This window comes from Hippopotamus amphibius, chromosome 9 (assembly GCF_030028045.1).
Source record: "Hippopotamus amphibius kiboko isolate mHipAmp2 chromosome 9, mHipAmp2.hap2, whole genome shotgun sequence".
In the NCBI taxonomy this organism is placed as follows: domain Eukaryota; kingdom Metazoa; phylum Chordata; class Mammalia; order Artiodactyla; family Hippopotamidae; genus Hippopotamus; species Hippopotamus amphibius.
In genome coordinates this window covers 46,814,267-46,837,315 of record NC_080194.1, presented here as the reverse complement: position 1 = coordinate 46,837,315, position 23,049 = coordinate 46,814,267, and the positions used below count along the sequence as shown (strand labels likewise).

At 36.0% G+C, this 23,049-nt stretch overlaps 1 protein-coding gene across 2 annotated transcripts in view; it reads left to right on the top strand.

Moving 5' to 3' along the window:
• Positions 1 to 23,049, top strand: part of GRIA4 (glutamate ionotropic receptor AMPA type subunit 4) — a 459,094-nt gene that overhangs the window by 124,010 nt on the left and 312,035 nt on the right. For both annotated transcript variants that reach the window (XM_057750476.1, XM_057750477.1), the window contains exon 4: positions 22,757 to 22,996. In XM_057750476.1, the coding sequence (XP_057606459.1) occupies positions 22,757 to 22,996 (240 nt within the window). The remainder of the gene's footprint in view (positions 1 to 22,756; positions 22,997 to 23,049) is intronic.

The window sequence follows — 23,049 nt, the reverse complement described above, 5'->3', positions numbered from 1 at the left end:
CATTAGGACTTAAACTTGACTGCCACCGCAGAAGGCATCTTGTGGTTGCTACTTCTACACATCATTAACACCTGCTTGGATTGGCAGAATCCAGATCATGAGCTGTATCAGTCAGAATCTAACTATGAGTTAGAAACCACACAGTTTATTTGCCAGGGGTAGGGGGTGGGGAGGGGAATTAATATAAAAAATCATTAGTAGAATGAAGTTAAGTACTGAAAGGCATGCAAGAGGACTCCAAAGTCTCCAGAATTAGCAAGTGCAAAAGAAGAGCTACAATCCTAGGCTGAGGAAGACTGAACAATAGGAATTAAGACTAGGAAAATGTTCTCTGCCAAGGGAAGAAATTCAGACTTTTGCGAAGAGAGTTGTAGCTACCATAGGAAATTGCAGTCTGCAGGTTGCAAAGAAACCTTCCAGTAGTTGCAAGCCAATCCTGGTTTCTAGAAATGGCCAGAGCACAACTGCTGAGTGGAGGATTCGAGTTGGCAGAATCAGATCTTCAGAAGCATTTGAAGCTGTTATTATGTGGAGGGTATAATCCTACCAGCGTTCTTAACCTTCCCCAATCAATAGAAATTGATTAGAAGCCATATCAGAAATTCAGGCAAGGCTTTATTGGGGCCCCTGCTGCAGCAGGTTGGGGGTGGGGAGCACAAACAAACAACAGGGCTTCCCTGGTGGTGCAGTGGTTAAGAATCTACCTGCCAATGCAAGGGACATGGATTCTATCCCTGGGCTGGGACGATCCCACATGCTGCAGAGCAGCTAAGCCCATGTGCCACGACTACTGAAGCCCAAACACCTAGAGCCTGTGCTCCGCAACAAGAGAAAGCCCATGTGCAGCAATGAAGACCCAAAGCAGCCAATTAATTAATTAATTAATTAATTTAAAAATAAGAACAAACAACAAGTTCCCTTGCTTGCTTGCTCGCTGGGGAGGGGGCAAGCTTGTTCCTTATATGGGGTGAGGGAGTAGGCGTGCATCCAGGGGTCTGGCCAGAGGGGTGGCTTAGGTGTTTTGCCCACCTCTTAGGTGGTATTGAGTGAAGCAGGGATGCTTAATACCCTGCTTTTGCTCCCAACACCTTGTTTTTGCTCCCAGGTCCTCAGAAGTGGAAGTTGAGTTTTTTGATCTTTTGTACTTTTTGGTCCACAATTTGCCCCAACTGCGCATGCACACATTTATTTTTAGCGCCATACAGCTTCTTTGTATTTTGTTGCTTGAGGAGAGGTTTATCCAGGTGCAAGCATTACAGCATTGCAGCAAAGGGTCCCAGGTTCCACCCTGTCTCAGGTGTACAGGTTTGTAGAACAGCTGTGTGTTGGTAGAGTGTTCTAGTGGACTGGAGATGCTTGGAAACCTCTGGTGGGGAGAGTGTGGCCTGGTGGTACTGCTGGAGCTCCTCAGAGGGAGCTGCTGGACTCCTACATGGAAAAATAATAATGGAGGACAAAACCCTAAAGCAAATATCTGCCCACCACTATCACCTCATGCCCTCTGTGATGAAGCCTCACATTCCAGCTGGCAAAAGGGAATATTCACACAATCTAGTACCAGTGTCACAAAGCAGGATCCAGTGCCAGTATTACACAAAAACATAGATTTGGAGCTGAGGGAAATAAGTCACATGAAGCCACAGCTTAGTCTCCAGGGAAGCTGGGAAAGCAACATCTCACATTTTCAGGCTCCAAGATTCATGAGGTGGTGAATTTTCTAAACACACACCAGCATTTCCAATATCAGGCAGCCAAGAAGAATGAATAATATCCATTGCACTCCTGTCATTAATTGCAGAGTTTACACATTGCTTTCACATTCATTATCTCATGTGATGTATCTAAATGTCCAAATCATAACATAAACACCTCTTTATGTCTTATGTTTCATATCATTTTCTTTCTTGTGCCCAGATCAGTGTCTAGGAGTAAATTCAGTGTATGGGCAAATCAGCTTTGTCAGCTACATCATATATCTTTAAGGCATCATTGTTAGTTTGAAAGAGTTAATACAGCTTCATAAATGCCTCCCTCATTGTCATAAAGTTACCAAACTCTAAGAAAATAATTATAACCAGTGATATACCTAATATCATACTATTGGATGAAACAACACTTTAATAAGATACTGTATTAATATATGCATATGGGTAGATAGAAGTGATAAAGCTGTATATGTGATACATATATGAAACAGACATTTATTTGCAAATAGACACTAATAGACTCTCACATGGTACGGAATGGATGTATTCTTTGTATCTTTAAGGATATTTTTGTTCTCATTCCTTGGTTTCTCTTTGCTTTCCAATGACTTCTGTTCCTATCCTGCTTGATACCCCCACCCCAGCCCCAGCAGCATGTGATACTAATGACCCCTTATCTTTTGTGAATCACTTTTTCCTATTGGATTCCATGATATCACATTGTACTGACTTTCTTCTCATTCTCATGCCTTTCCTGCTAGGACTAGCCTCACTTTGTAAGTTTTTTTCTAAATGTTTCAGCTCCTCTAAATTCAGAGGACATTTATTTTTAATATGTGCAAATGTTTTATCTCCAGCATTAGATGTATGTACCCAACTGCCTAATTGGCATTTCTCTTTGAACTTCGTTCAGGCATCTCAAACTCAGTATGTACAAAACTGGACTCACTAAACGTCCCACAGCTTACACCACTCCAGTGAATGGTAAACACCCCAGCTATCACTGAGCCAGTTGCTTTAGCAGGAAACTGAGAGGTGAATTTGCCTAATACCCACATATCATTAATCACCAAAGCCTATTAATTCTACTTGCTAAGTATGACTTGAATCCATATGTTTCCATCTTCACAGCCCCTGAATTCCAAACTATCATCAGCTTTTATCTGGACTACTACAATAACAGCTATCAGGTTTCCTAGGGTCCATGATTAGCCCTATTTCATTTTTCCACACAGCAGCAAGTATTCTAAAAACACAAATCAGAGTACTTCACTCTCCTACTTCCAAATAGGAGAGTGGCTTCCCATTGCCCTTAGGATAAAGGCCAAAATCCACACTTACTTTGCTCTTAGACTGTTCTCCAAGACCTGGCTTTGTACTTCCTCTTCAGCCTGATCACTTACTATTTCTCCTCCCTCTCTAGGAAGGGAAACAAAATAGTCTTTCTTTAGTTTCTTTAGAGCTCTTTGCAATTTTCATTTGTTGTATCTGAAAAAGTTTTTGCTCACTTTGTGACTGACATACTCCTAGTTAACACTCAGATCTAACATGCATCCTTTTCTTCTCTCCCCTTTTATAAGCATTTATTCTACTTGTCATTTGTTCAGTGTAAGAGTAGGGATGACATGTGAATTATTTATCGAGGTATCCCCTAGCACCTAGAACATTGCCAAACTCAAAATAGATGCTTAATATTTTTGAACTGATATTCCAGCTCTGACGAAATTAAATACTGTTATATAAAGTTCTAATTTTGCATATTCTCAAAATCATAGAATTTGTGTTATTTATTTGTTTTTCCCAGCCCCTATCAGAGTACCTGAAACACAACATGCAAATCAATCATTATATGATGAATTAATATATTCAACCGCAAAATATTATCCAAAATAATTCACTTTTATATTTTCTAAATATAAAAAATATACCATAAATATAAAAAAATTTAGTATAAAATTTTCTTAGAAATTTTATCGCATGATGTCTGCAAGCATTGTCAGGAAAATCAAGTTGCAAAAACAAAAATCTGCCTAAAGTCTCAATATAGTGGACTATGGCTTATATGTCTGTTCGCCTTTAAGTGAATATAAGAAATAAGCAACTCGTTTGTCTTAATCAGCAGAAGAGAAAGGAGACTAGTTTATACAAAATGAAGCACTGGTTAAATATTTGAGTAATTAAAATGTGCTCAGACCCATAATGAAAATCTACAGAAGTATTTGGCAGACTCTCTGAGCTCAATGATTTCATGAAATATAGTTAAATACCATGACACAAGACAGTGTACACTTTCCTTGCTCACAGAGATCCCTGTCCTACCAGTAACAAATGATACACTCTATAAAATTTAAATATCTATTAATTCATAGTTAGGATCTTGCTAGTGAATTGTTTCTCTCATTTGAATGGACTTTTGACTTGTACTATTTGTCTAATTTAAGGATGTCTGCTTTACTTTGTCTGTTGTTAGAGGCCACGAGGAAGTAACTGTATAATAGGAATTCACTGTCCTCCTCCATGAAGAAAATAGTTCATCAGGGTAGTCTCTAAGGTCTCTTTAAGGCACCAAATTCCATAATCTAAGAAAGATATATTCTCTTTGGCACTGGAAATGTACACACTTAAATACTTTTATACACACTTTTTAATACTGACAATAAACAACTCAAATTTAAGAGCATCAGGTTAAAATAAACACTATGAAGATCATAAAATTTAGTTTGGCAGTATATTGTCAAACCTAAATGAACAGAGGACAGCAATAGTCCCGGAAAATTGTCAGTTCTAGGAAATATTTATTGTAGAGTGGGTCAAGACAACAAAGAGTTGTCTTGACCCACTCTACAATAAATAATGTTTCAATTTTTGGCCAATATTTAAAACTGAGCAGAGGGCTTTCCTGGTGGCTCTGTGGCTGGAAGTCCACCTGCCAATGCAGGGCACACGGGTTCAAACCCTGGGCTGGGAAGATCCCACATGCAATGGAGCAACTAGGCCCGCAACTACTGAGCCTGTGCTTTAGAGCCTGTGAGCCACAACTAGTGAGCCCACGTGCCACAACTACTGAAGCCCATGCACCTGTGCTCTGCAACAAGAGAAGTCACTGTAAAGAGAAGCCCATGCACCACGACAAAGAGTAGCCCCCGCTCACCACAACTAGGGAAAGCCCATGCACAGCAATGAAGACTCAACACAGCCAAATAAATAAATAAATAAATAAATTTTAAAAAGATCCTAATCACATGTTTTATTTAAAAAATTGAAAAATTTTAAAAAAATGAGCAGATCACTCACAAATGTTCATATTTAAATATTTTGTCAAAAATTCCAAATTCCCAGCCACATTGGGCCACTAATCCCTCTTGCAATGATTATGTGAGATGAGAGTGGCTAGCGCCCTTAAATGGGCAAGCCCACTCAAGTTCATTGCTGATGTCACCACCTTTCCCTTGCCCTGTTTCACACATCCACATTCCCCACCTAGAAGCTGCGGGGGTTGAATTTTGCAATCGTCATTTAGAAGATATTAATATTAGGGAAATAATCAGGTGGCTGGAGAACCAAACTGAAAAAACATTCTCTAAAAAAACTTCTCTAAAAACAATGGTTGGTTAGATTAGAAAACTATTATGTTGGAAAAGTCCATGATTTTTCAGAGAACTATGGATCTTAATAATATCTTGTTATATAATTTCTGAAGTCTATTCTTTTCTTTCATAGCATGCCAAATAATCAAGTTGTTTAGAAAAGTTTTAGAATCTCCCTGTGTAATATATCATACAGCATTAAATGTGTGTCAGTCTCTTCAACACTTGACATAAATTTCTTTATATACATAATGAAATCTTATATTGCATAATTTATTTTCCTTTGGATAGGATGAACAAACTTCTCTTTATTTTCTTGGCCAAGAAACAGATGTATATAAATTTCAATTTTTTTCAAAAGTCTATGTTCTAGTATAAAGTCTGATTTTTTGGTCATAAGGGATTTTAACTATTCTAAGAAAAGTTACTAGAAAAAAAATGTTATTTTAGTATAAAAGCAAGAAAATATACACTTCAAGTTTTAATGTTTTTAAAAGGATTGTTGTGATTATAGTGATTATTATATCAAGGCATATTCTGATTTCTCAAAATCTAAAAGTATTTTCTGTTTTCATTACACACACACTCAGACACACAGACAAATGCAGTCAGAGAAAATTATAAATAGTATTCTTTGGATAATAAATCATGGTTTAATATTATAGGGAATGAAATAGCATTTTTATTAGATACCATTCTGTTCTATAATATCCTAATAGTTTAGAGCAAAGCAGTAAAAGGCTCTATAAATGAGTTTATTTATTTAACTATGAAAATTCTGGAAGTGGTTCTGAGAATTAAAAAAGTTTAAAAATATAACTTTGGGGGGCTTCCTAGGTGGCACAGTGGTTGAGAATCTGCCTGCCAATGCAGGGGACACGGGTTCGATCCCTGCTCCAGGAAGATCCCACCAAAAAAATATATATATATATATATATAACTTTGACAAAATAACTGTAGTGGCTCATTATTTCTAATTTGTGTTTTCCTGTGTACAGTCCAGATGTTTGACAATTGTCTTTGAAATCTGAGTATAGACAAAATAATGTAAAACAACACACAATTAAACCAACCATTTTATGATCTTTACTAACATCTGACTACTGGTTCTAATATTATAATCTAGAAGAGGAAAAATCTTTTAGTAGATGTTTTTATAGATGAACTAACTAAACCATGCAAATGTTTAGTATTTGCATCTAGTCATGGCTACTTGTAAATTCTCTTTCAGAATTTTGTGCAGGGTGTTTTAGAAATGCACAATTACAAAAAAATAAAAAATTAAAACAGTGGATACTGCAGTCTTACTTCTTTGAGTTATGTATGTGTTTGTCCTTTTTAAATTGACAGCTAAAATTTGATTTGCTTTAAGAAGTGGCTTTTTAACATGAAATCAATTTTCCATAATCCCTTAAGAACTACTTCTGTTTCCATGAAGTATAAGTACACTTATTGTGCCTCTTCCAGTAATATAAAGATATAAAGGCCCAAATACCTTCAGTAGAACAGGATGGAAGAAGTGCTTAACCAGTGATTTTCTTTTCAAGCAGCAGAGGAGAATGAGCATGAACTTCTTTGGAATCAGACTGGTTAAAAATTGCTCTTTCCCCATATAGATATAAAAACTTATACAAGTTATGTAACTTTGCTAAATTTTATTTTTAAAAAAGAAAAAGAAAAATGAGAAGAATAATGCCTACCTTGCAGGGTTGTAGGAAGTTTGAATGAGATAATGAATTATAAAATGACTATTACAGAGCCTGACACACACTAGGTGTTTAATAATTGTTAGGTTGTCTTCCCTTTCCCTTCTTCAGCTAGCTGTCTGGAGGGCTCCCTCATGCTTGGGACATGGCATTAGAACATTTATATATGTATCCTTAGCCTAAAGCACAGAGTAGGCAGTCCCATTAAAAGTGTGTAAACTGTGAGTTCCAAACAAGCTGTGTGTAAACTAACTTTGGTAGAATTGTGTTATCTTAAATACAATGAGGCATAATTACACTTTGTGAAAACACAATTTTACAGGTTAGGTTTGCTCAAAATGGCTATTTGTTCCATTCAAAATATTAATTAGGGCCAAATATCTTGATGAATCACAAATACCTTTCACACATGGCCTCTTCTTTGGGTCCATTGATTTGGTCATCGACTCAGCAAATATTTGTTGACTACCAACTATGTGCCAAGAACTATGCTGGATGCTGGAGGAAAAACAATGATGATTAAAGCAGCCAGAATGCTTGCTGTCATAGAGTTATGTGTAGTAGTACCAACAGACATTAAACAAATCTCACAAATCCTGCATCCAAAATAAGTGATGACGCTTCAGTTATTCAGGAAGCATGATATTCATGAGAGCAGTTTTTTCTAAAACCCACTCAAATATCTGCCAAATATTATTCCATTGCATTTTTAATTGATGTTTTCCACTTCCATGATGTATTTAAATGCCTTTCAGGAAGACAGCTGGGCCTCCTCTGATGAAGAAAAGCTTTCAACATATTATTCAGATCCTTGAAAAAGTGTTTCTCCAGCATAGAAAGAATCTACTGAAATTATGCAGCCAAGTTATATAGTATAAAATATAGATGATGAATCAAATTTTTCCATTAAGGAGCCACTTAAAGGTAAAAATATACTTCAAATCCTTGAATGCTAAACAGTAAATCACTGGTTGCCCTTTCCTCTACACTTGCTTCACAATTTGAAGTTGATAAGTAAAGAACCAAACATACTTGTTACAATTTAGGTGCTTTTTAGAATTAGTTTCTTCATCTCCTTTCACCTTTCTTCCTTCTGAAGTTTCACTTGTTGGAATCCTTCAGTTATATATTAATAGTATAAAAGAATGATATGATCTTCACAGCACCCAAACTATTGCCAAGGAAGCCACCTTACACTGAATGGAATTTGCTTCTCATGCTGTGTATTGGAAACAGCCTTCTGCTTATTCCTTTATAGGCCTTGAAAGAAAAAATGAGCCATGTGTTTCCATTATGATGGCCAGACTACAGAAAGAAATGTGTAAACAAGTCTGTATATTTTTACTAAGCTTTCAATTAGTTTAACTTAGAATTTAAATGTTCTTTCTAGCTGAGATATCATTAAACTGACAGGGAGCAGGTACAGGGCTGTATAAACGCAGCCCATGATTATGTTCCATTGTGATCTTTGATGGGCTTGTCCAAAGCATCTTCAGAGAAGACATCTGATAAAGTGAAAAACTAAATTGTGATATAATTAAGGTGAAATATTTTGTGTAATTTGCATTTCAACTTGTCATTTATGGTGATGAGCTTCAGTAACTTTATGTACTGTAGCTAACCACTGTTTAGATGTCTAAGAAAATTAGCTTTTACATATTAATAACCTATAGTAATGCCTTAAAGGCATAAATTAATGAATTCTGGGTCCAGCATGTGCTACCCACCAACCGATTTAGCCTGTTCAGATCTGAACATAAGGAGCTTATCATTTTAACAGCAAATAATTGGAGAAAGAGGAAGATAATGAATACTTTCTGACTTTTTAAAGATTTCATATGAACTGCAAGTGTTTTAAGGGAAATTATTTTAAAGACCCAGATGGGTGATAATATTTCTATTAGAAGAAAAATAAAAGGCAGGATTCTAAAAATTAACAGGTAGAAATTAGATGAATTCACGATGGAAAACAGACAGGAAAGTCTAGGACCAGGAGCTGTGCAGAGTGAGGTTCAGGAGAGGTTGCAAGACCAGGAATTAATAGAATTTCACAAGCAGCTCCAGACTCTATGCTGGTGGGAGAACTCATAGTCTCAGCATCTTCTAGCTGGTGAAAATTAAGTGTATAAAAATGAAATTATAACATCGCTCTGATAAAAAGCATAAAATATAAAAGTTATCTTTTTTGTCAATTTTGAAGGAGAGGATTGTCCTATTACCTGAATTTTAAGTTGTTAAAAAATTAATATGTAATTTTGACTATAATTGGTTTCCTTATATAGAATCATTAAATTTCTATGTCATAATAGCTGGCAGTTTTCAGAAACTAAGCTTTAATTAAAAACTCATAGTGAGCTGGCACATAGTTGAAAGGGAAGAGAGAACACACATAAAGATCAAAAGTAAATTGTCTAGACTCACAGTAGAAAAGAAATCTTTCAATGACCCAAGTCAACTCACCAACCTGAAAGGAGATTTTTTTGGCTTCCAGTCAGTCATTCCACACTCTCCTAGTCTATCTTCTTTCCTTATTTCTTTTACCTGAGACCATGATTTCATTCATTTAGCAAATATTAATTGTGCTGGTTTTAGAACCTGAGAATATATCAGTGAACAAGGAAGTAAAATTATCTCCTCTTGTAGATCCTTTATTCTCCTGGATAAGAGAAAATTAAACAAGCAAATAACAAGGTAATTTCAAATAGTGGTAAGGACTACACAGAAAATTTAAAGAGATCATGTGGCAGAGAGTGACTGGAGCCGTGGAAGCCTCATTTCATAGAGGTGTCAAGGTGCACCTCTCTGGGGAGTTGGCATTTTTGCTGAGACAAGAACAGGGAGAAGCCCAACCATGGGCAGGCCAGAAAGAGGGAACAGCTAATGCAAAGACTTTACAGTGGGATGAGAAGGGAGAGTTTGGCTGAGTTTACTGAGAGAGGGGACGATGGTAGATGAGATTAGTGAAAGCAAAATCATTAGAAGTTTTTAAGACCACATGAATATTACTCGAAATATGATGGAAAGTCACTTAAATTTTAAGTAGGGATGAGATGCAATCTTATTTGCATTCTCTGCTGACTGAAGAGTAATTGTGGAGGAAGAAAACTGGAAGTAGGAAGTACGGTTAGTATAGTTGTAGACTTTGATAGTATACTGGGCAAGATAATGGCAGCATAATGGAGATATAGAGGACTGAATGTATTTAGATATTATTTTAGACATATTGGAGATTTGCTCACAACTTCAATATGGGGAGAAAAAAGAAGATAAGAATAAAGAACATTTTAGTAAATGGTCATGCTTTTAAATAGGATTGGGGAAAACAGATACCCGGTTGTGGGGGGAAAAAATGAAATTCTTCTGTTTTGTCCCAGCTGAATTTTAAGTGCCAAATAGACAATCGAAGGGAGATCTCAAACATTGATATTTGAATCTGAAGTTCACTGGAGAGGACAAAATAGATGGTACTAATCAGGGAAATATTGGTACATGTATGATATTTGAAATCATAAAAATAGATGAGATTATCTAAAAAAAGACTGTAGAAGAAGTGCTATGTCATTATTTGACGATAGGTCATTGTGTCAATTGTATCTCAGTAAAGCTGGAAAAGAAAGGAAAGAAAGAAAGGAAAAAGGGAAGGAAAGAAGAAGGGAGGGAAGGAAGGAAGGAAGGTCAGACAGAGAGATAAAAGCAAGGAAACTGAGAACAAGTGTTCAGATAAGAAGAAACCCAGGAAAGTGTGCTGTTAAGTAAGCCAAGAGAATAATGTGTTTCAAGAAGGAGAATAATAAACTCCTAGACACCAACTTCTCTTTATTATTCCCTTTGGTCACCATCCTTGTGCTGAGCCTGAAAAAAATCATGAATTTCTAAGTTGCTGCCACTTCCAATTCACATTTTCATATCTTGTCTTTTGTCAGCATTCATTTAATCATACATATTGTTTTGTCATTCATTCAGTAAGGTTTTATAGGGCACTTATCAAGTGCTAGGTATTGTGTTACATGCGCTGTGTTGGATACAGTTGTGGATAAAATAAGTATGGTTCTTTATCATCATGGAATTCATAAGCTATTTTATGTATTCTTGGTAAGTTTCCTCTCCTACCCTCTGCAGCCATTTGAAATATGTGCCACCTTCAAACACCCTTATCAAATCTCATTGATACAACCTTGCCTTTTATATCAGTGCAACTAGAAAACTATCAATGCACATACATATTATCTAATCTTTTCATCTGTGAAATCTGTGGAAGAGGTGCCCTTCACACACCTACACATCTCATTCAAGGCCAACCTTATATCCACTCCAAACCCAAACAATTTATTTTTCTGCTCGAATTTCTCCTCGCCTCTCTCAAGGTCCCCTATACACACACACATACACACACACACACACACACACACACATATATTTACCACTTGATATTCTGTGAAGTCATATTCCTTTGAAGATAAATTCAGCATTACATCATTAATAAAGACAACATTTTATTGGTATCCAATCCAGTTGTTGCTGGAATCATGAACCTGAGAATGTATTATTGGGAACTCACTATTATTCATATTGCTAATTTCCTCCTAGAGGTTGTTATGTTTAGCAACTTTGACCAGGAATTCCTGGATGAGAAGCCACATCTCTCCTACAGCAACAAGAGACTTGTCGACACCATGGACCAAACAGCATTCTCTGGCATCTCCTCTGTGAATCCCAAATTCAAGAGGCTCCTGGAAAACTGAAGTTCCCAGATATGCCCCCAACCCACCCCAGCCAGGAAGCATGGGTCAGCCAGCCACCAGCTGCCCACCCAGCCCAGGCAGAGCAAGCTAGGGCCCCCACTTCATCAGCACCTGCCCTCCCCTCACAATAAGCAACAGTCTGATAATTGTGATTTCTGCTGCTGCCCACCCCCCTCATCCCCCAGAGAGGCCTCGGCTCTTGTCTGGTTGGGCTTTTATGGTACAGGATCTCTATTGTATGTATGTGCAAAGTACACAGAGTTTTGAATGCTCTGGTGGCAGTTTTATTGTATTTTAAGTACATAATAACTAGGTGCCATGTGATGACTGTGCCTTCTCACCACTATGTTTATATTCAAGCAATCGTTGCATATTTGTTTTCCTAATATTTCCATACATCATTTGCCCCTGAAATAGGTTAAACGTGATTTTAATCAGAAATAGAAGTGCTTACTGAGATACCGGGGCATATCTCTTTCTCAAAGAGGTCATCTATAATAGATGATCCAGCATATGCTTATGCTACTATTGAATAACCATTAAGGTGTTAACAGCAACATTGCAAAATCTCACAGACAACTCATAGACTTCTGAAAATAAATCCTCAAATGAAAATTTGTGAAGTTTTTCTCTATAACATTTTATACTTGTTATCTTTCATTCTTGAAACATTCTACGTCTTTCATCCACCAGTTCTCCTACTGTCCTGATATTGTCTGCTATAATCTTGAAATGAATTGTTTCTCACAGTTCTATCCTCAGACCAAATTTTCACTATGCATTCTTCCTAAAGCATCTGACATTGACTTTCACACCCACTTCTTTCCACACCTATGTATTTCATACATTCCTTTTTGCTCAACCTCATATTTTTATATGCAGCTACCTGCTAGGCATCTTACACCTCAAACTCAACATGTGCAAAATGGAATCTATTGGTTTTGACATAAAAATGCTCTTTTCCCACAGGAATCCAAGCAAAATCCAAGCTATCCAATCCATCACCAAAGGTGATATCACTACTATTTATTCATTAACTCAAGATAGAACCAAAAGTCATCCTTCAGCCTGTCTCCTTCCTTGTCCTCCTTCTTCCTCATCCTCTTCATCCAATAATTTATTATATTCTGCTAATTAACTCCTATTTCCCACTACACTTTAGGCCTACAACAACTACTCTAACTTTATTCCTTTATTATTTCTTTCTTGGTCTACTAGAATAACCTACATATTTGTTTCTGTGTCTTCAACCCTAACCTCCATAGACAGGTATCATTTCCTCCAGTCAGCCTTCTCTATGTCATCTGGACTCCTCCTCTGTGCTTTCTCATTCCCTGTACCAATTCCTTATTGCATTCACCATCCTGAACATCAGTTCATATCTCTGTCTTATCCTCTAGAGTGAGAACCTCTTCTTGGTGAAAATACCCTATTAACTGTACTTTGTTAGAAATGTTTAACACAATGACTAATCAGTATTGTTGAATGAAATGAGTGGCAGTGTTAAATCTATCCTTTTCACAGTGCATTATTTCTGCTACAAATGGAAGAAACACCACTGCTTTTTACAATACTTTATACAGTTTCCCCAAACCAAGAAACAGTTATGTTTACATTGGAAAATGGGTAGCTTAGCCATTCAAATTCAAATATCTACAAGGCTGGGCTGTTACCATAAATACCTGAAATGGCATAGTAGTAGTAATAGGAAACAGTTTGGCTTGCAGCTTACTGAGGAGTGCACACTCCATCATAAAGGATTTATATTGAATTGAAAAAATTTAGGGACCTATAAAGCTCTTAGTATCCAAATTTGTGTGGCCAAGTTGGTGATACCTGCTACAGATGTACTACAACAACTCATAACCCTGTCACCTTAGCTCAGAAAATGGCAACTCAGATAAATGTATCCTACATACTACATACAAATTGGGTAGCATAAACGATAATTTAAAGTAGTTTTAGTAGTTTTTTTCTTTTCTGTTCTGCTTTTTTCCCGTTTCCCAGACCCAATGTGTTTGCATGCCATACATTACACTTTTCAACTTTCTCATAAAGCTTCCAGTTTTTATTGATTTCATCATAGTGACATATTTTCCATCTGCAGGTTCCAGTCATACTTCTGTTGCTATAGATACAGTGAATTTCAAAAAAGGAATAAGTAATTAAAATTTTTATAAGAAAAATGATTAAAACTTTTTCTGTACTCTGACTATAACTGGACATATATCTGAGGAAAATGAAAACACTAAGAAAAAAAGATATGTGTTCCCCAGTGTCCATGGCAGCATCGTTTACAGTTGCCAGGATATGGGGGCAACCTGGATATCCATCAACAGATGGATGGGTAGAGAAGATGTGGTATATGTATGCAGTGGAATGTTACTCAGCCATAAAAGAGAATGAAGTTTTGCCATTTGCAACCACATGGATGGATTTGGAGGGTATTGTGCTGAGTGGGGTAAATCAGATAGAGAGGGACAAGTACGATGTGGTGTCACTTTTGTGTGGAATCTAAAAAATAAATCAAGCTAGTGAATATAACAAAACAGAAACAGATTCCTGAGTATAGAGAACAGACTGGTTGTTGCCAGTGGGAAGAGGGTAGGGGGAAGGGCAAGATAAGGATAGGGGATTAAGAGGTACAAACTACTATACATGAAATAAATAAATGACAAGGATATATTATACAACACAGGGAATATAGCCAATGTTTTATAATATCTATAAATTGAATATACCCTTTAAAAATTGTCAATCACTATGTTGTATATCTGAAACATATAATACTGTGTATCAAATGTACCTCAATAAAAATTTTTAACAATTTAAAAAAAGAATGAGGAATGAGGATATGAAGAAATTAGCAGTTCCAAAGAGAATAGTTTGAAACATGATAAATTTCTGTAACCTATATTTTCATGTACTTAGAAATAACTAATATTTTCCTTCAAATAAAATGTCCATGATAATAGTAACAATAAAATAGCAATAATAATGAATGAGGTAATATATGTGAATGTTCTTTGTAAAACATAAAGATCTATCTAAAGGAATAAATTGTTGTCTTTATTTTTTTTTAATCTTCTGCCTATACATTCTAACATTTCTTGTAGAAGAAAAAGCTTCTACAAGAAATTATTCAAGAATAATAGGGGAAATATCAAGGCAATAGATTTTCATAAATACTAACAATTTGCCAATTTGCCAGAGCCATCAGAGTGGGAGAATGTGTTTAATTCTTGGGTATGCACCAATGTAATAATGACCAGCAGGCAAAGTAACATATAAAAACAAAACACGTATTATATTTACACTGACTAATCCATGACAAGGGAGAAACAACAGATCTGCAGTACCAAGGCAGTATTCCCAGCATAATAATGCCTTTTATTTTACAATCCTCACTTCACCTATATCTGGTTCACAAATTCTTCCTTAGTTCTATCTGCAAAATGTAATTACTACTTCATTTCTTCTTCTAATTATCATTTTTAACATTATTTTCATTGGTAAAGTATCATTAATATAAGGAGGAGGCTTAAAACCATGGCACCTAGAAATGAGGCCTGTGTAGTTCAATTTATATTGAGACTATTGTCCAACATGGCTTTGTTCCAATGCATTCTTAAGTTATCACACTGCTGTGATCAGAAGAATGTGAATGTCCTGTAGTCTTCTCTTTTTTAGCTTTCATCCTTCTTCTCAATGTTTGCCTGACTATTCTTCCCCTGAACTTACTGACTCAACATATTCTTTTCCAGGTAACTAAAACTAATACATTTCCCTTCTCCAATATTAATAGATGCTATTTTTATTAATATTATCCAGTAATTATTGCTGTAATATGTTTATAAACATGCAATATGTCCACAACATGTAATGTCTAACCTTAATTGTATATATAAACCTAGTAGATAAGAGAGAATCAAGTAACTTTATAATATAATAATAGCAATGAAGTAATAAAGTTTCTGAGAGAATGATAATATATCAGATTATATAAAATGATACTCTTCCTTAAAATATTATTGTACCTTATTCACTTGTTCAGTCAAAAAAATATCCGTTGGGGAATGGAAGGTGAACAAGACTCCCAGGAATTTCATGGCTATTGCTAGGGATGGACAATATCAAAAATAATTATAACAAATACAGCTAAGGAAGCTCAGTGTTTTAAGAATTGCACAGAGTATGAGGGCACAAAAGAGGAGGGGCCTCTAATTCAGTCTGAGGGAACCAGGGAGAGAGAAAAGGAAATTTCTGCATAATTAGGATTGATGAGTCACAGAAACGGCAAAATATTTTAGAGGCTATGCCAAACATAAGTTTGGATGAAATTTCTGTCTTAGATCACAACCATCTTAGTAACATATGCAGCAAAGACTTCCAGTTACAGAATTATTACTGATTCTATAACATAAACATACTTTCTAACAACAATTATAAACATTAGATTTTTTAAATGTATGTTGAGTTTACAAGAAAATAAAAATGTATATATTCAAAGAACAGAACTGAGGAACTGAAAAAACAACAATTTAAGAACAAGAGTGGACACTGGCTTTCCTTGAGAAGATTTGAACTAAATGTTTGAATGGGAACATGAATTTAAAGACATTGGACCAACAAGTAGCATGAAGTTGGAGCGAAGACTACCACGCAAGCCAGGCTATAGCTTTGGTGAGAGAGTGTACTTTTAGTGGCTTGCCGGGAGCTCTGTATACAAAAATAATCATAATGATGGTCTCCCATGAGAATTTTTACATAACTGTCTGCTCTCGTGTAAGTTTCCTGTACAAATTTATGCATTCTGCATTTTTAAGAGCCCATAAACTGAAATATTCACAAATATGTGCACACACACGCGTGCACACACATACCAGCACTGCTGCCACCTCCACCGCATGTACAAATGCACTGGCATGCTTGGTAGAGTAAAGGCAAAGTCACTTTTGAGAAAAGTTTCTCCAGAGCAGGTTTCTCTAAATTCTCACAGACAGACTGCTAAAATGAGCTCACAATTCAAAACTACAATACTAATATGTTGATAATTCACCTTGAGCAAGAATTAGAATCCACACAAAGGAGTGTTAAATTACCAAGGGTTTCAGGTAATAGAAATATTGGATAGAGGCTATGATATGTTTAAAGTGTTTAAATATATGTGGAACTACAATATTGAATAATAATAACACATATGACAGGAGCACAATTGCTAGGTTAAAATGCTTAAATGTTCTTGTGTTATTCAAGTGGAATGTGGAGATGTTTATTACATTTAGAATTTTATGACCAAGATGTAGGAGACCCAGGCTTTTGTCTTCCCACAAAGAGCAATAATTAGGCAGCTATCCACAAATGAAAATAGCCCTGGGAGAACTTAGGAGTCCACTTACAAAGGTTCAGCAACACAATAGAGCAAAAATCTGAGAATAACCACACAAAAACGATAGGAAGAAAACGTTCATTTTGCCTGCATCATCCCTTCCTCAAGACTGGCACCATCCAGTGCCAAAAGGAAACTCCCAACCCAAGAGAGTTCTCTTGGTCCAGAAAAGGAGAGCAGGGTGAATGACCAGCTTCCCCAGTCTTTTAGGGAACTGCAGAAAATACCCACTGTGGTTTCACTCCATCCAGAGACTAGTGAAGCTGAGACATCTAGAGACATCTAGGAACAAGCAAGAAGGGAAGAGGCTACCAATAACAGCCATGTGCAGGAATGGCCTTGATTCTCAGAAGCCTGCTCATCAGAGGATCCCAGTAGGCTTCACTACTAAGGATCTCAACAACCCTTAAAGACATTGCAGACCAGCACAGCTTTTATCACTGGACCCCAGCAGATTGGTCCACAGAGGACCCAGGCAGAGTTCTCTGCCAAAGAAATGAACAACAAGAACAACCATCACAGATCCCCTACAAATTTCATGGCTGAAATTTTTGTCCTACAGATTTTTCAAACTCACAAATTCCAGTTGCCTGAGTCCCTTCCTGTTCTCTTCCTTTCTCCTCCTGCCAGAACCTAATATCAGTACTAGCAGCCAATCTCAGCCTCTGCAGCTATGTGCATGCAAGATGCCAGCCTAGACCCCTGCAGCCAACTCTCACTGCTGTGTGCACACCCATTACTGGCCCCTGTAGCCACAAGAATGCCCACCAACAGCCAAGGCCCGCCCCCATACCTGCTATGGGCCTGGATCTAGCCCTGACCTTTCTCACTGGCCTGGACTGCAGTTGGTTGCCTGAAACTTGTCCTGGAAGCCAAGCACCTGCACAATGCCTGCTCTGATTCCCATCATCGGCCCCCACCACCATGCATACATTTGCAGCTAGCCCATATGGTCACATGACTACTTGCCAACAACCAGGGTTCCCAAAGCTGATAGTCCTCTTGCAGTTGGCCCTGGCTCCTGCTATTGGCCCCAGCTCTCACTGCTGTGTGTGTGTATGCAGCCAGCCAAGTGACATCAAAAACATAAGATGGTGGGGGGTGGGAGGGAGTGAAATGGTAGAGCTTTGTATGCAATTGAAGTTAAGCTGTCATTAGCTTAAAATAGACTGTTATATCTGTAAGATATTTATGTAAGCTTTATTGTAACCATAAAGTAAAAACCTACAGTTGATACACAAATGATAAAGGGAATCAAAACCATTATGGAAAATGATCAAGTCACAAAGAAGACAGCAAGAGGCAAAGAAAGGAGCAAAGGAATTACAAAGCAGCCAGGAAATAATTATTAAGATGGCATTAAGAGATGGATAAATTCCTAGAAACAAACAATCTACCAAGACAGAATCATGAAGAAATATAACAACTGAACAGACCTATAATATGTAAAGAAGTTTAATCAGTAAACAAAAACTTCCCAGCAAAGAAAAGCCCAGAACCACATGGCTTCATGGGTGACTATTTAAAGAAGCATCAATACCCATCCTTCTCAAACTCTTCCCAAAAAATTGAAGAGAAAAGAACACCATCAAATTGATTTTACAAGGCCAGCGTTACACCAAAGCTACATAAGGACACTAAAATAAAAGAAAACTACAGATCGATATCCCAGATAATTATAGATGCAAAAATTCTCAACAAAATACTAGCAGACTGAATGCAACAACACATTAAAAAGTTTATACACCAGGATCAAGTAGGATTTATTTTAGGGATAAAATATCGTTCAACATCTGCAAACCAATATTACAAACCATGTTAATAGGGTGAAAGATAAAAATCATGATTATTTCAATAGGTGAAGCAAAAGCATTTGACAAAATTTAACATACTTTCATGATAAAAACTCTTAACAAAGTAAGCATATGAAGAAAAATAATCACAATAAATGGTTTTGGAAAAACTGGATACTCACATGCAAAAGGATGAAATTGAACGCCAATCTTATGCCACTCACAAAAATTAATTCAAAATGGATAAAAGACTTAATTTGGTCACAGCAATGATTCTTTCAGAATCATCTTTTGGAACCAAAAGCACACGCGATGAAAGCAAAAATAAGCAAGTGGGACCACACCAAACTAAAGTTTCTGCACAATAAAAGAAACAATCAACAAAATAAGAAGATAGTCTACATAATGGGAGAAAATATTTGAAAATAATATATCTGATAAGGAGTTAATATTCAAAATATATAAGAAACTCCTACAACTCAATAGCAATAATAATGATAATAACCTGATTTAAAAATTAGTAAAATACCTGAATAGATATTTCTCCAGAGAAGACCAACAGATACATGAAAAGATGGTCAACATCAGATAAATCAATCAAAAGCACAATGAAATATTACTTCACACCTATTAGAATGGCTATTATCAGAAAGACAAGTGATAACAAGTGTGCAAGAATGGGCAGAAAATGGAACCCTCATACACTATGGGGGGAGAGGGATATAAATTGGTATAGTCACTATGCAAAACAGTATAGAGGTTCCTCAAAAGAATAAAAATGGAACTATCATATAATCCAGCAATGCCACTTTTGGGTATATATCTGAAGGAAGTGAAATCACTACCTCAAAGAGATATCTGCATGCCCATGTTCATTGCAGCATTATTATACATCATTATCATACATTATTATACAGTAGCCAATGCATGGAAACAACCTAAGTGTTAACTGATGAATGAATGGATAAATAAAAGATACATAATATACATATTTTATATGAAATTTTATGAATTTTATGAATTGACATGAAAATATATTTTTCAGCACCAAACTGAAACCCAGTATCTTAGATTTGAGTTCTGAGGCTCTTCAACATTTTTTTTCAGAAAGTAAAATAAAAATTAATTGAACCAGATTACTTACTACATAAAGATTGAAAGTGGGCTCTCAGTTTGCATGAAAATCAAAGGAACAGGAAAATATGAAATAAGAAAGGCACTGAGTAACTCCAGGTTATATGCCAAATGTATAGCACTTATATAAATATATCCAAACCTTGGTGGAACATTCATGAAGTTAAGATCCAATCCATCAACTTGATTTATTGTGTCCCTTTAAACTATAGAACTCAATTGAGTTCAAACTCAAGATATCCATATGTTAAATTATGACGTTTCTCATAGCTTGCAGGAAAATTATAGCCAATCAGACTGTCAAAACAAGCTTTGTAGGTTGGTCAATCTACTCAGGTAATCAAAATCCAGTTCCTGGTGAGCACAGAATTAGAATTGGATATTTTTTCTTTATAGAATTTCTTTATAAATACTAATGCAAATATTCATGAAAATAACTGGTATTTGTTATATGGAATATGAATATCTGGTTTTGTATTAACAGTGGTATTTTACCTTCCAATCCTTTTACTCTCTTATTAAGTAAAGACCTACTTAAATTTATACATGCATGCAGAAAACTTGTGTTCATAAAATCTGCCACTTGCTAATTACCTCATATATCCTCATAGGATAGTAGTTTTGCATAATCTCATATAATCTTTGACATATTACATATTCATAATTGAGACATAAGATTAAGGTATTTAGCCAAGGTTACCTGGCTAATAAGTAAAAGCATCAGGATTTGAACTTACTTGATATTTGCAATGTTTGCAGTCTTTCCCCTATATCTTAATGTTAGTTGTATCTTAATCATGTTTACATGAATATAGACTCTGGTCCCTTACATGGGCTTTAGTTTTTCCAAAACTTGTGCGTATCTCTCAGTGCATCATCTAAAGAAGACCAATAGTTAACTGTTACCCACTTCTGATTTAATCAAATTGCTTAGACTCCATCCCCAGTTTCAAGAGGCACAATAAAAAAGAACAAAAGAAACACTTCCAGATTTTATTAATTTATCTTAATTATGCTTCATGATATTCTAAAACCTAGATATAGAATATAGATACAGATGTTATTGGGACAATTAATTTTTTCAAGAGCCTATTACTGTGTTAACAAAGAAAACCTAATTTCTTTGTCTCAAGAGGAACAATTCCTAAAATAAATACCTCTAGATTATCTGACACTCTAGGCTTCTAAATGAACTTAACAATTAAATTAGTAACTAAAATTGTCTATAACTAAAGACTTCTTAAACTAGCTATATAAATCTAGGAGAAATAGAACTTTTAGCCACATGTGATAAACTGTAAGAATTTGGAATTCAAACAGTCTTGATTTATTGTATAGACAAGAAAAAAGTATCCTTAATGCAGATTTGCATCCTTTAAATTTTAATTAGATGAAGTAAGTCAGAAAGAGAAGAACAAATATTGTATGCTAACTCACATATACGGAATCTAAAAATGGTACTGATGAACTCAGTGACAAGAACAAGGATGCAGATACAGAGAATGGACTGGAGAACTCGAGGTATGGGAGAATGCGGGGGGTGAAGGGGAAACTGAGACGAAGCGAGAGAGTAGCACAGACATATATATACTACTAACTGTAAAATTGATAGTCAGTGGGAAGTTGTTGTATAACAAAGGGAGTCCAACTCGAGGATGGAAGATGCCTTAGAGGACTGGGGCGGGGAGGGTGGGGGGACTCGACGGGGGGGAGTCAAGGAAGGGAGGGAATACGGGGATATGTGTATAAAAACAGATGATTGAACCTGGTGTACCCCCAAAAAATAATAAAAAAAAATTTAATTAGAAAAAAGTCACACAAGTTTGGAACCAGTCATGTCAAAAGAGTGATCAAAATATGACTGGGCAAGAATCTTGAAGAATTTTTTTCTTTTGTTATGAATTTGCCTTCTTGTCCTTGTAACAACTGGGAGCATGGAAAAGAAAGGCCAAAGTGAGGCTGTGCATTTCTTTACATCAAGTTCTTTTACTTCAAGAAAACTTGGTTCTAGTGGGTTTGAGAATTGCTTCATCTTAGCTTTGTGTCCACCAAGAAGCTACCAATTGACCACAATTCCACTAAGCTTCTAGGATACCCCAATAGTTATTTTCCAGATACCATAACCTCTTGTTTTCAGACATAAGTCAAAAGAATTCCAAGGTTTTGATAAAAAATGAAACTGCCACTGCAAAAAAAAAAAAAAAAAAGTAACAATTTAGACTAAGCAACACATTCAAAATGAAAAGATAAATGCATTTAGCTTAGGAAGGATGGCACTAAGGTAATTTAAGTGCTCCTCCAGTTAATAATCAAAAAAATTTTAAGTATAATATTATGTTTCTGCATGTAAGAAAAAAAATACAGAGAAAAATTTGGGTTTGTCACACTTAAAAGTATCTAGCATAGGATTTGTCACATTATCATGGAATGCTATATATTACTTCATTTTAGTCAAATTTTCCTTTAATTCAAATTGACTTCTTGAGAAAACCCCTTGTTATCTCATTCACTGCAGGGCTTTGAGTACAAGCTTAAGAATTTACTGATTATACAACTAATTGCTCACTTCATTTTTATTATTTCCTTATATTATATTCCTGTCATATCAATGATTCAGAGATTTTGTTTTTGTAGATGTGGAGTCAATAACTTTAGAGTATGCTAATTGTGGGGTTTTTTTCTTCTTTCTTTTGTTTCAGTCTGTTCCCAGTATTCCAGAGGAGTATTTGCCATTTTTGGACTCTATGATAAGAGGTCAGTACATACATTGACCTCATTCTGCAGCGCCTTACACATCTCCCTCATCACACCAAGTTTCCCTACGGAGGGGGAGAGCCAGTTTGTGCTGCAGCTAAGGCCTTCCTTACGAGGAGCACTCTTGAGTCTGCTGGATCACTATGAATGGAACTGTTTTGTCTTCCTGTATGACACAGACAGGGGTAAGTCTCAATTCCATATCTACATAAGTAAAGAGTTTTCAATCTCAAATGGC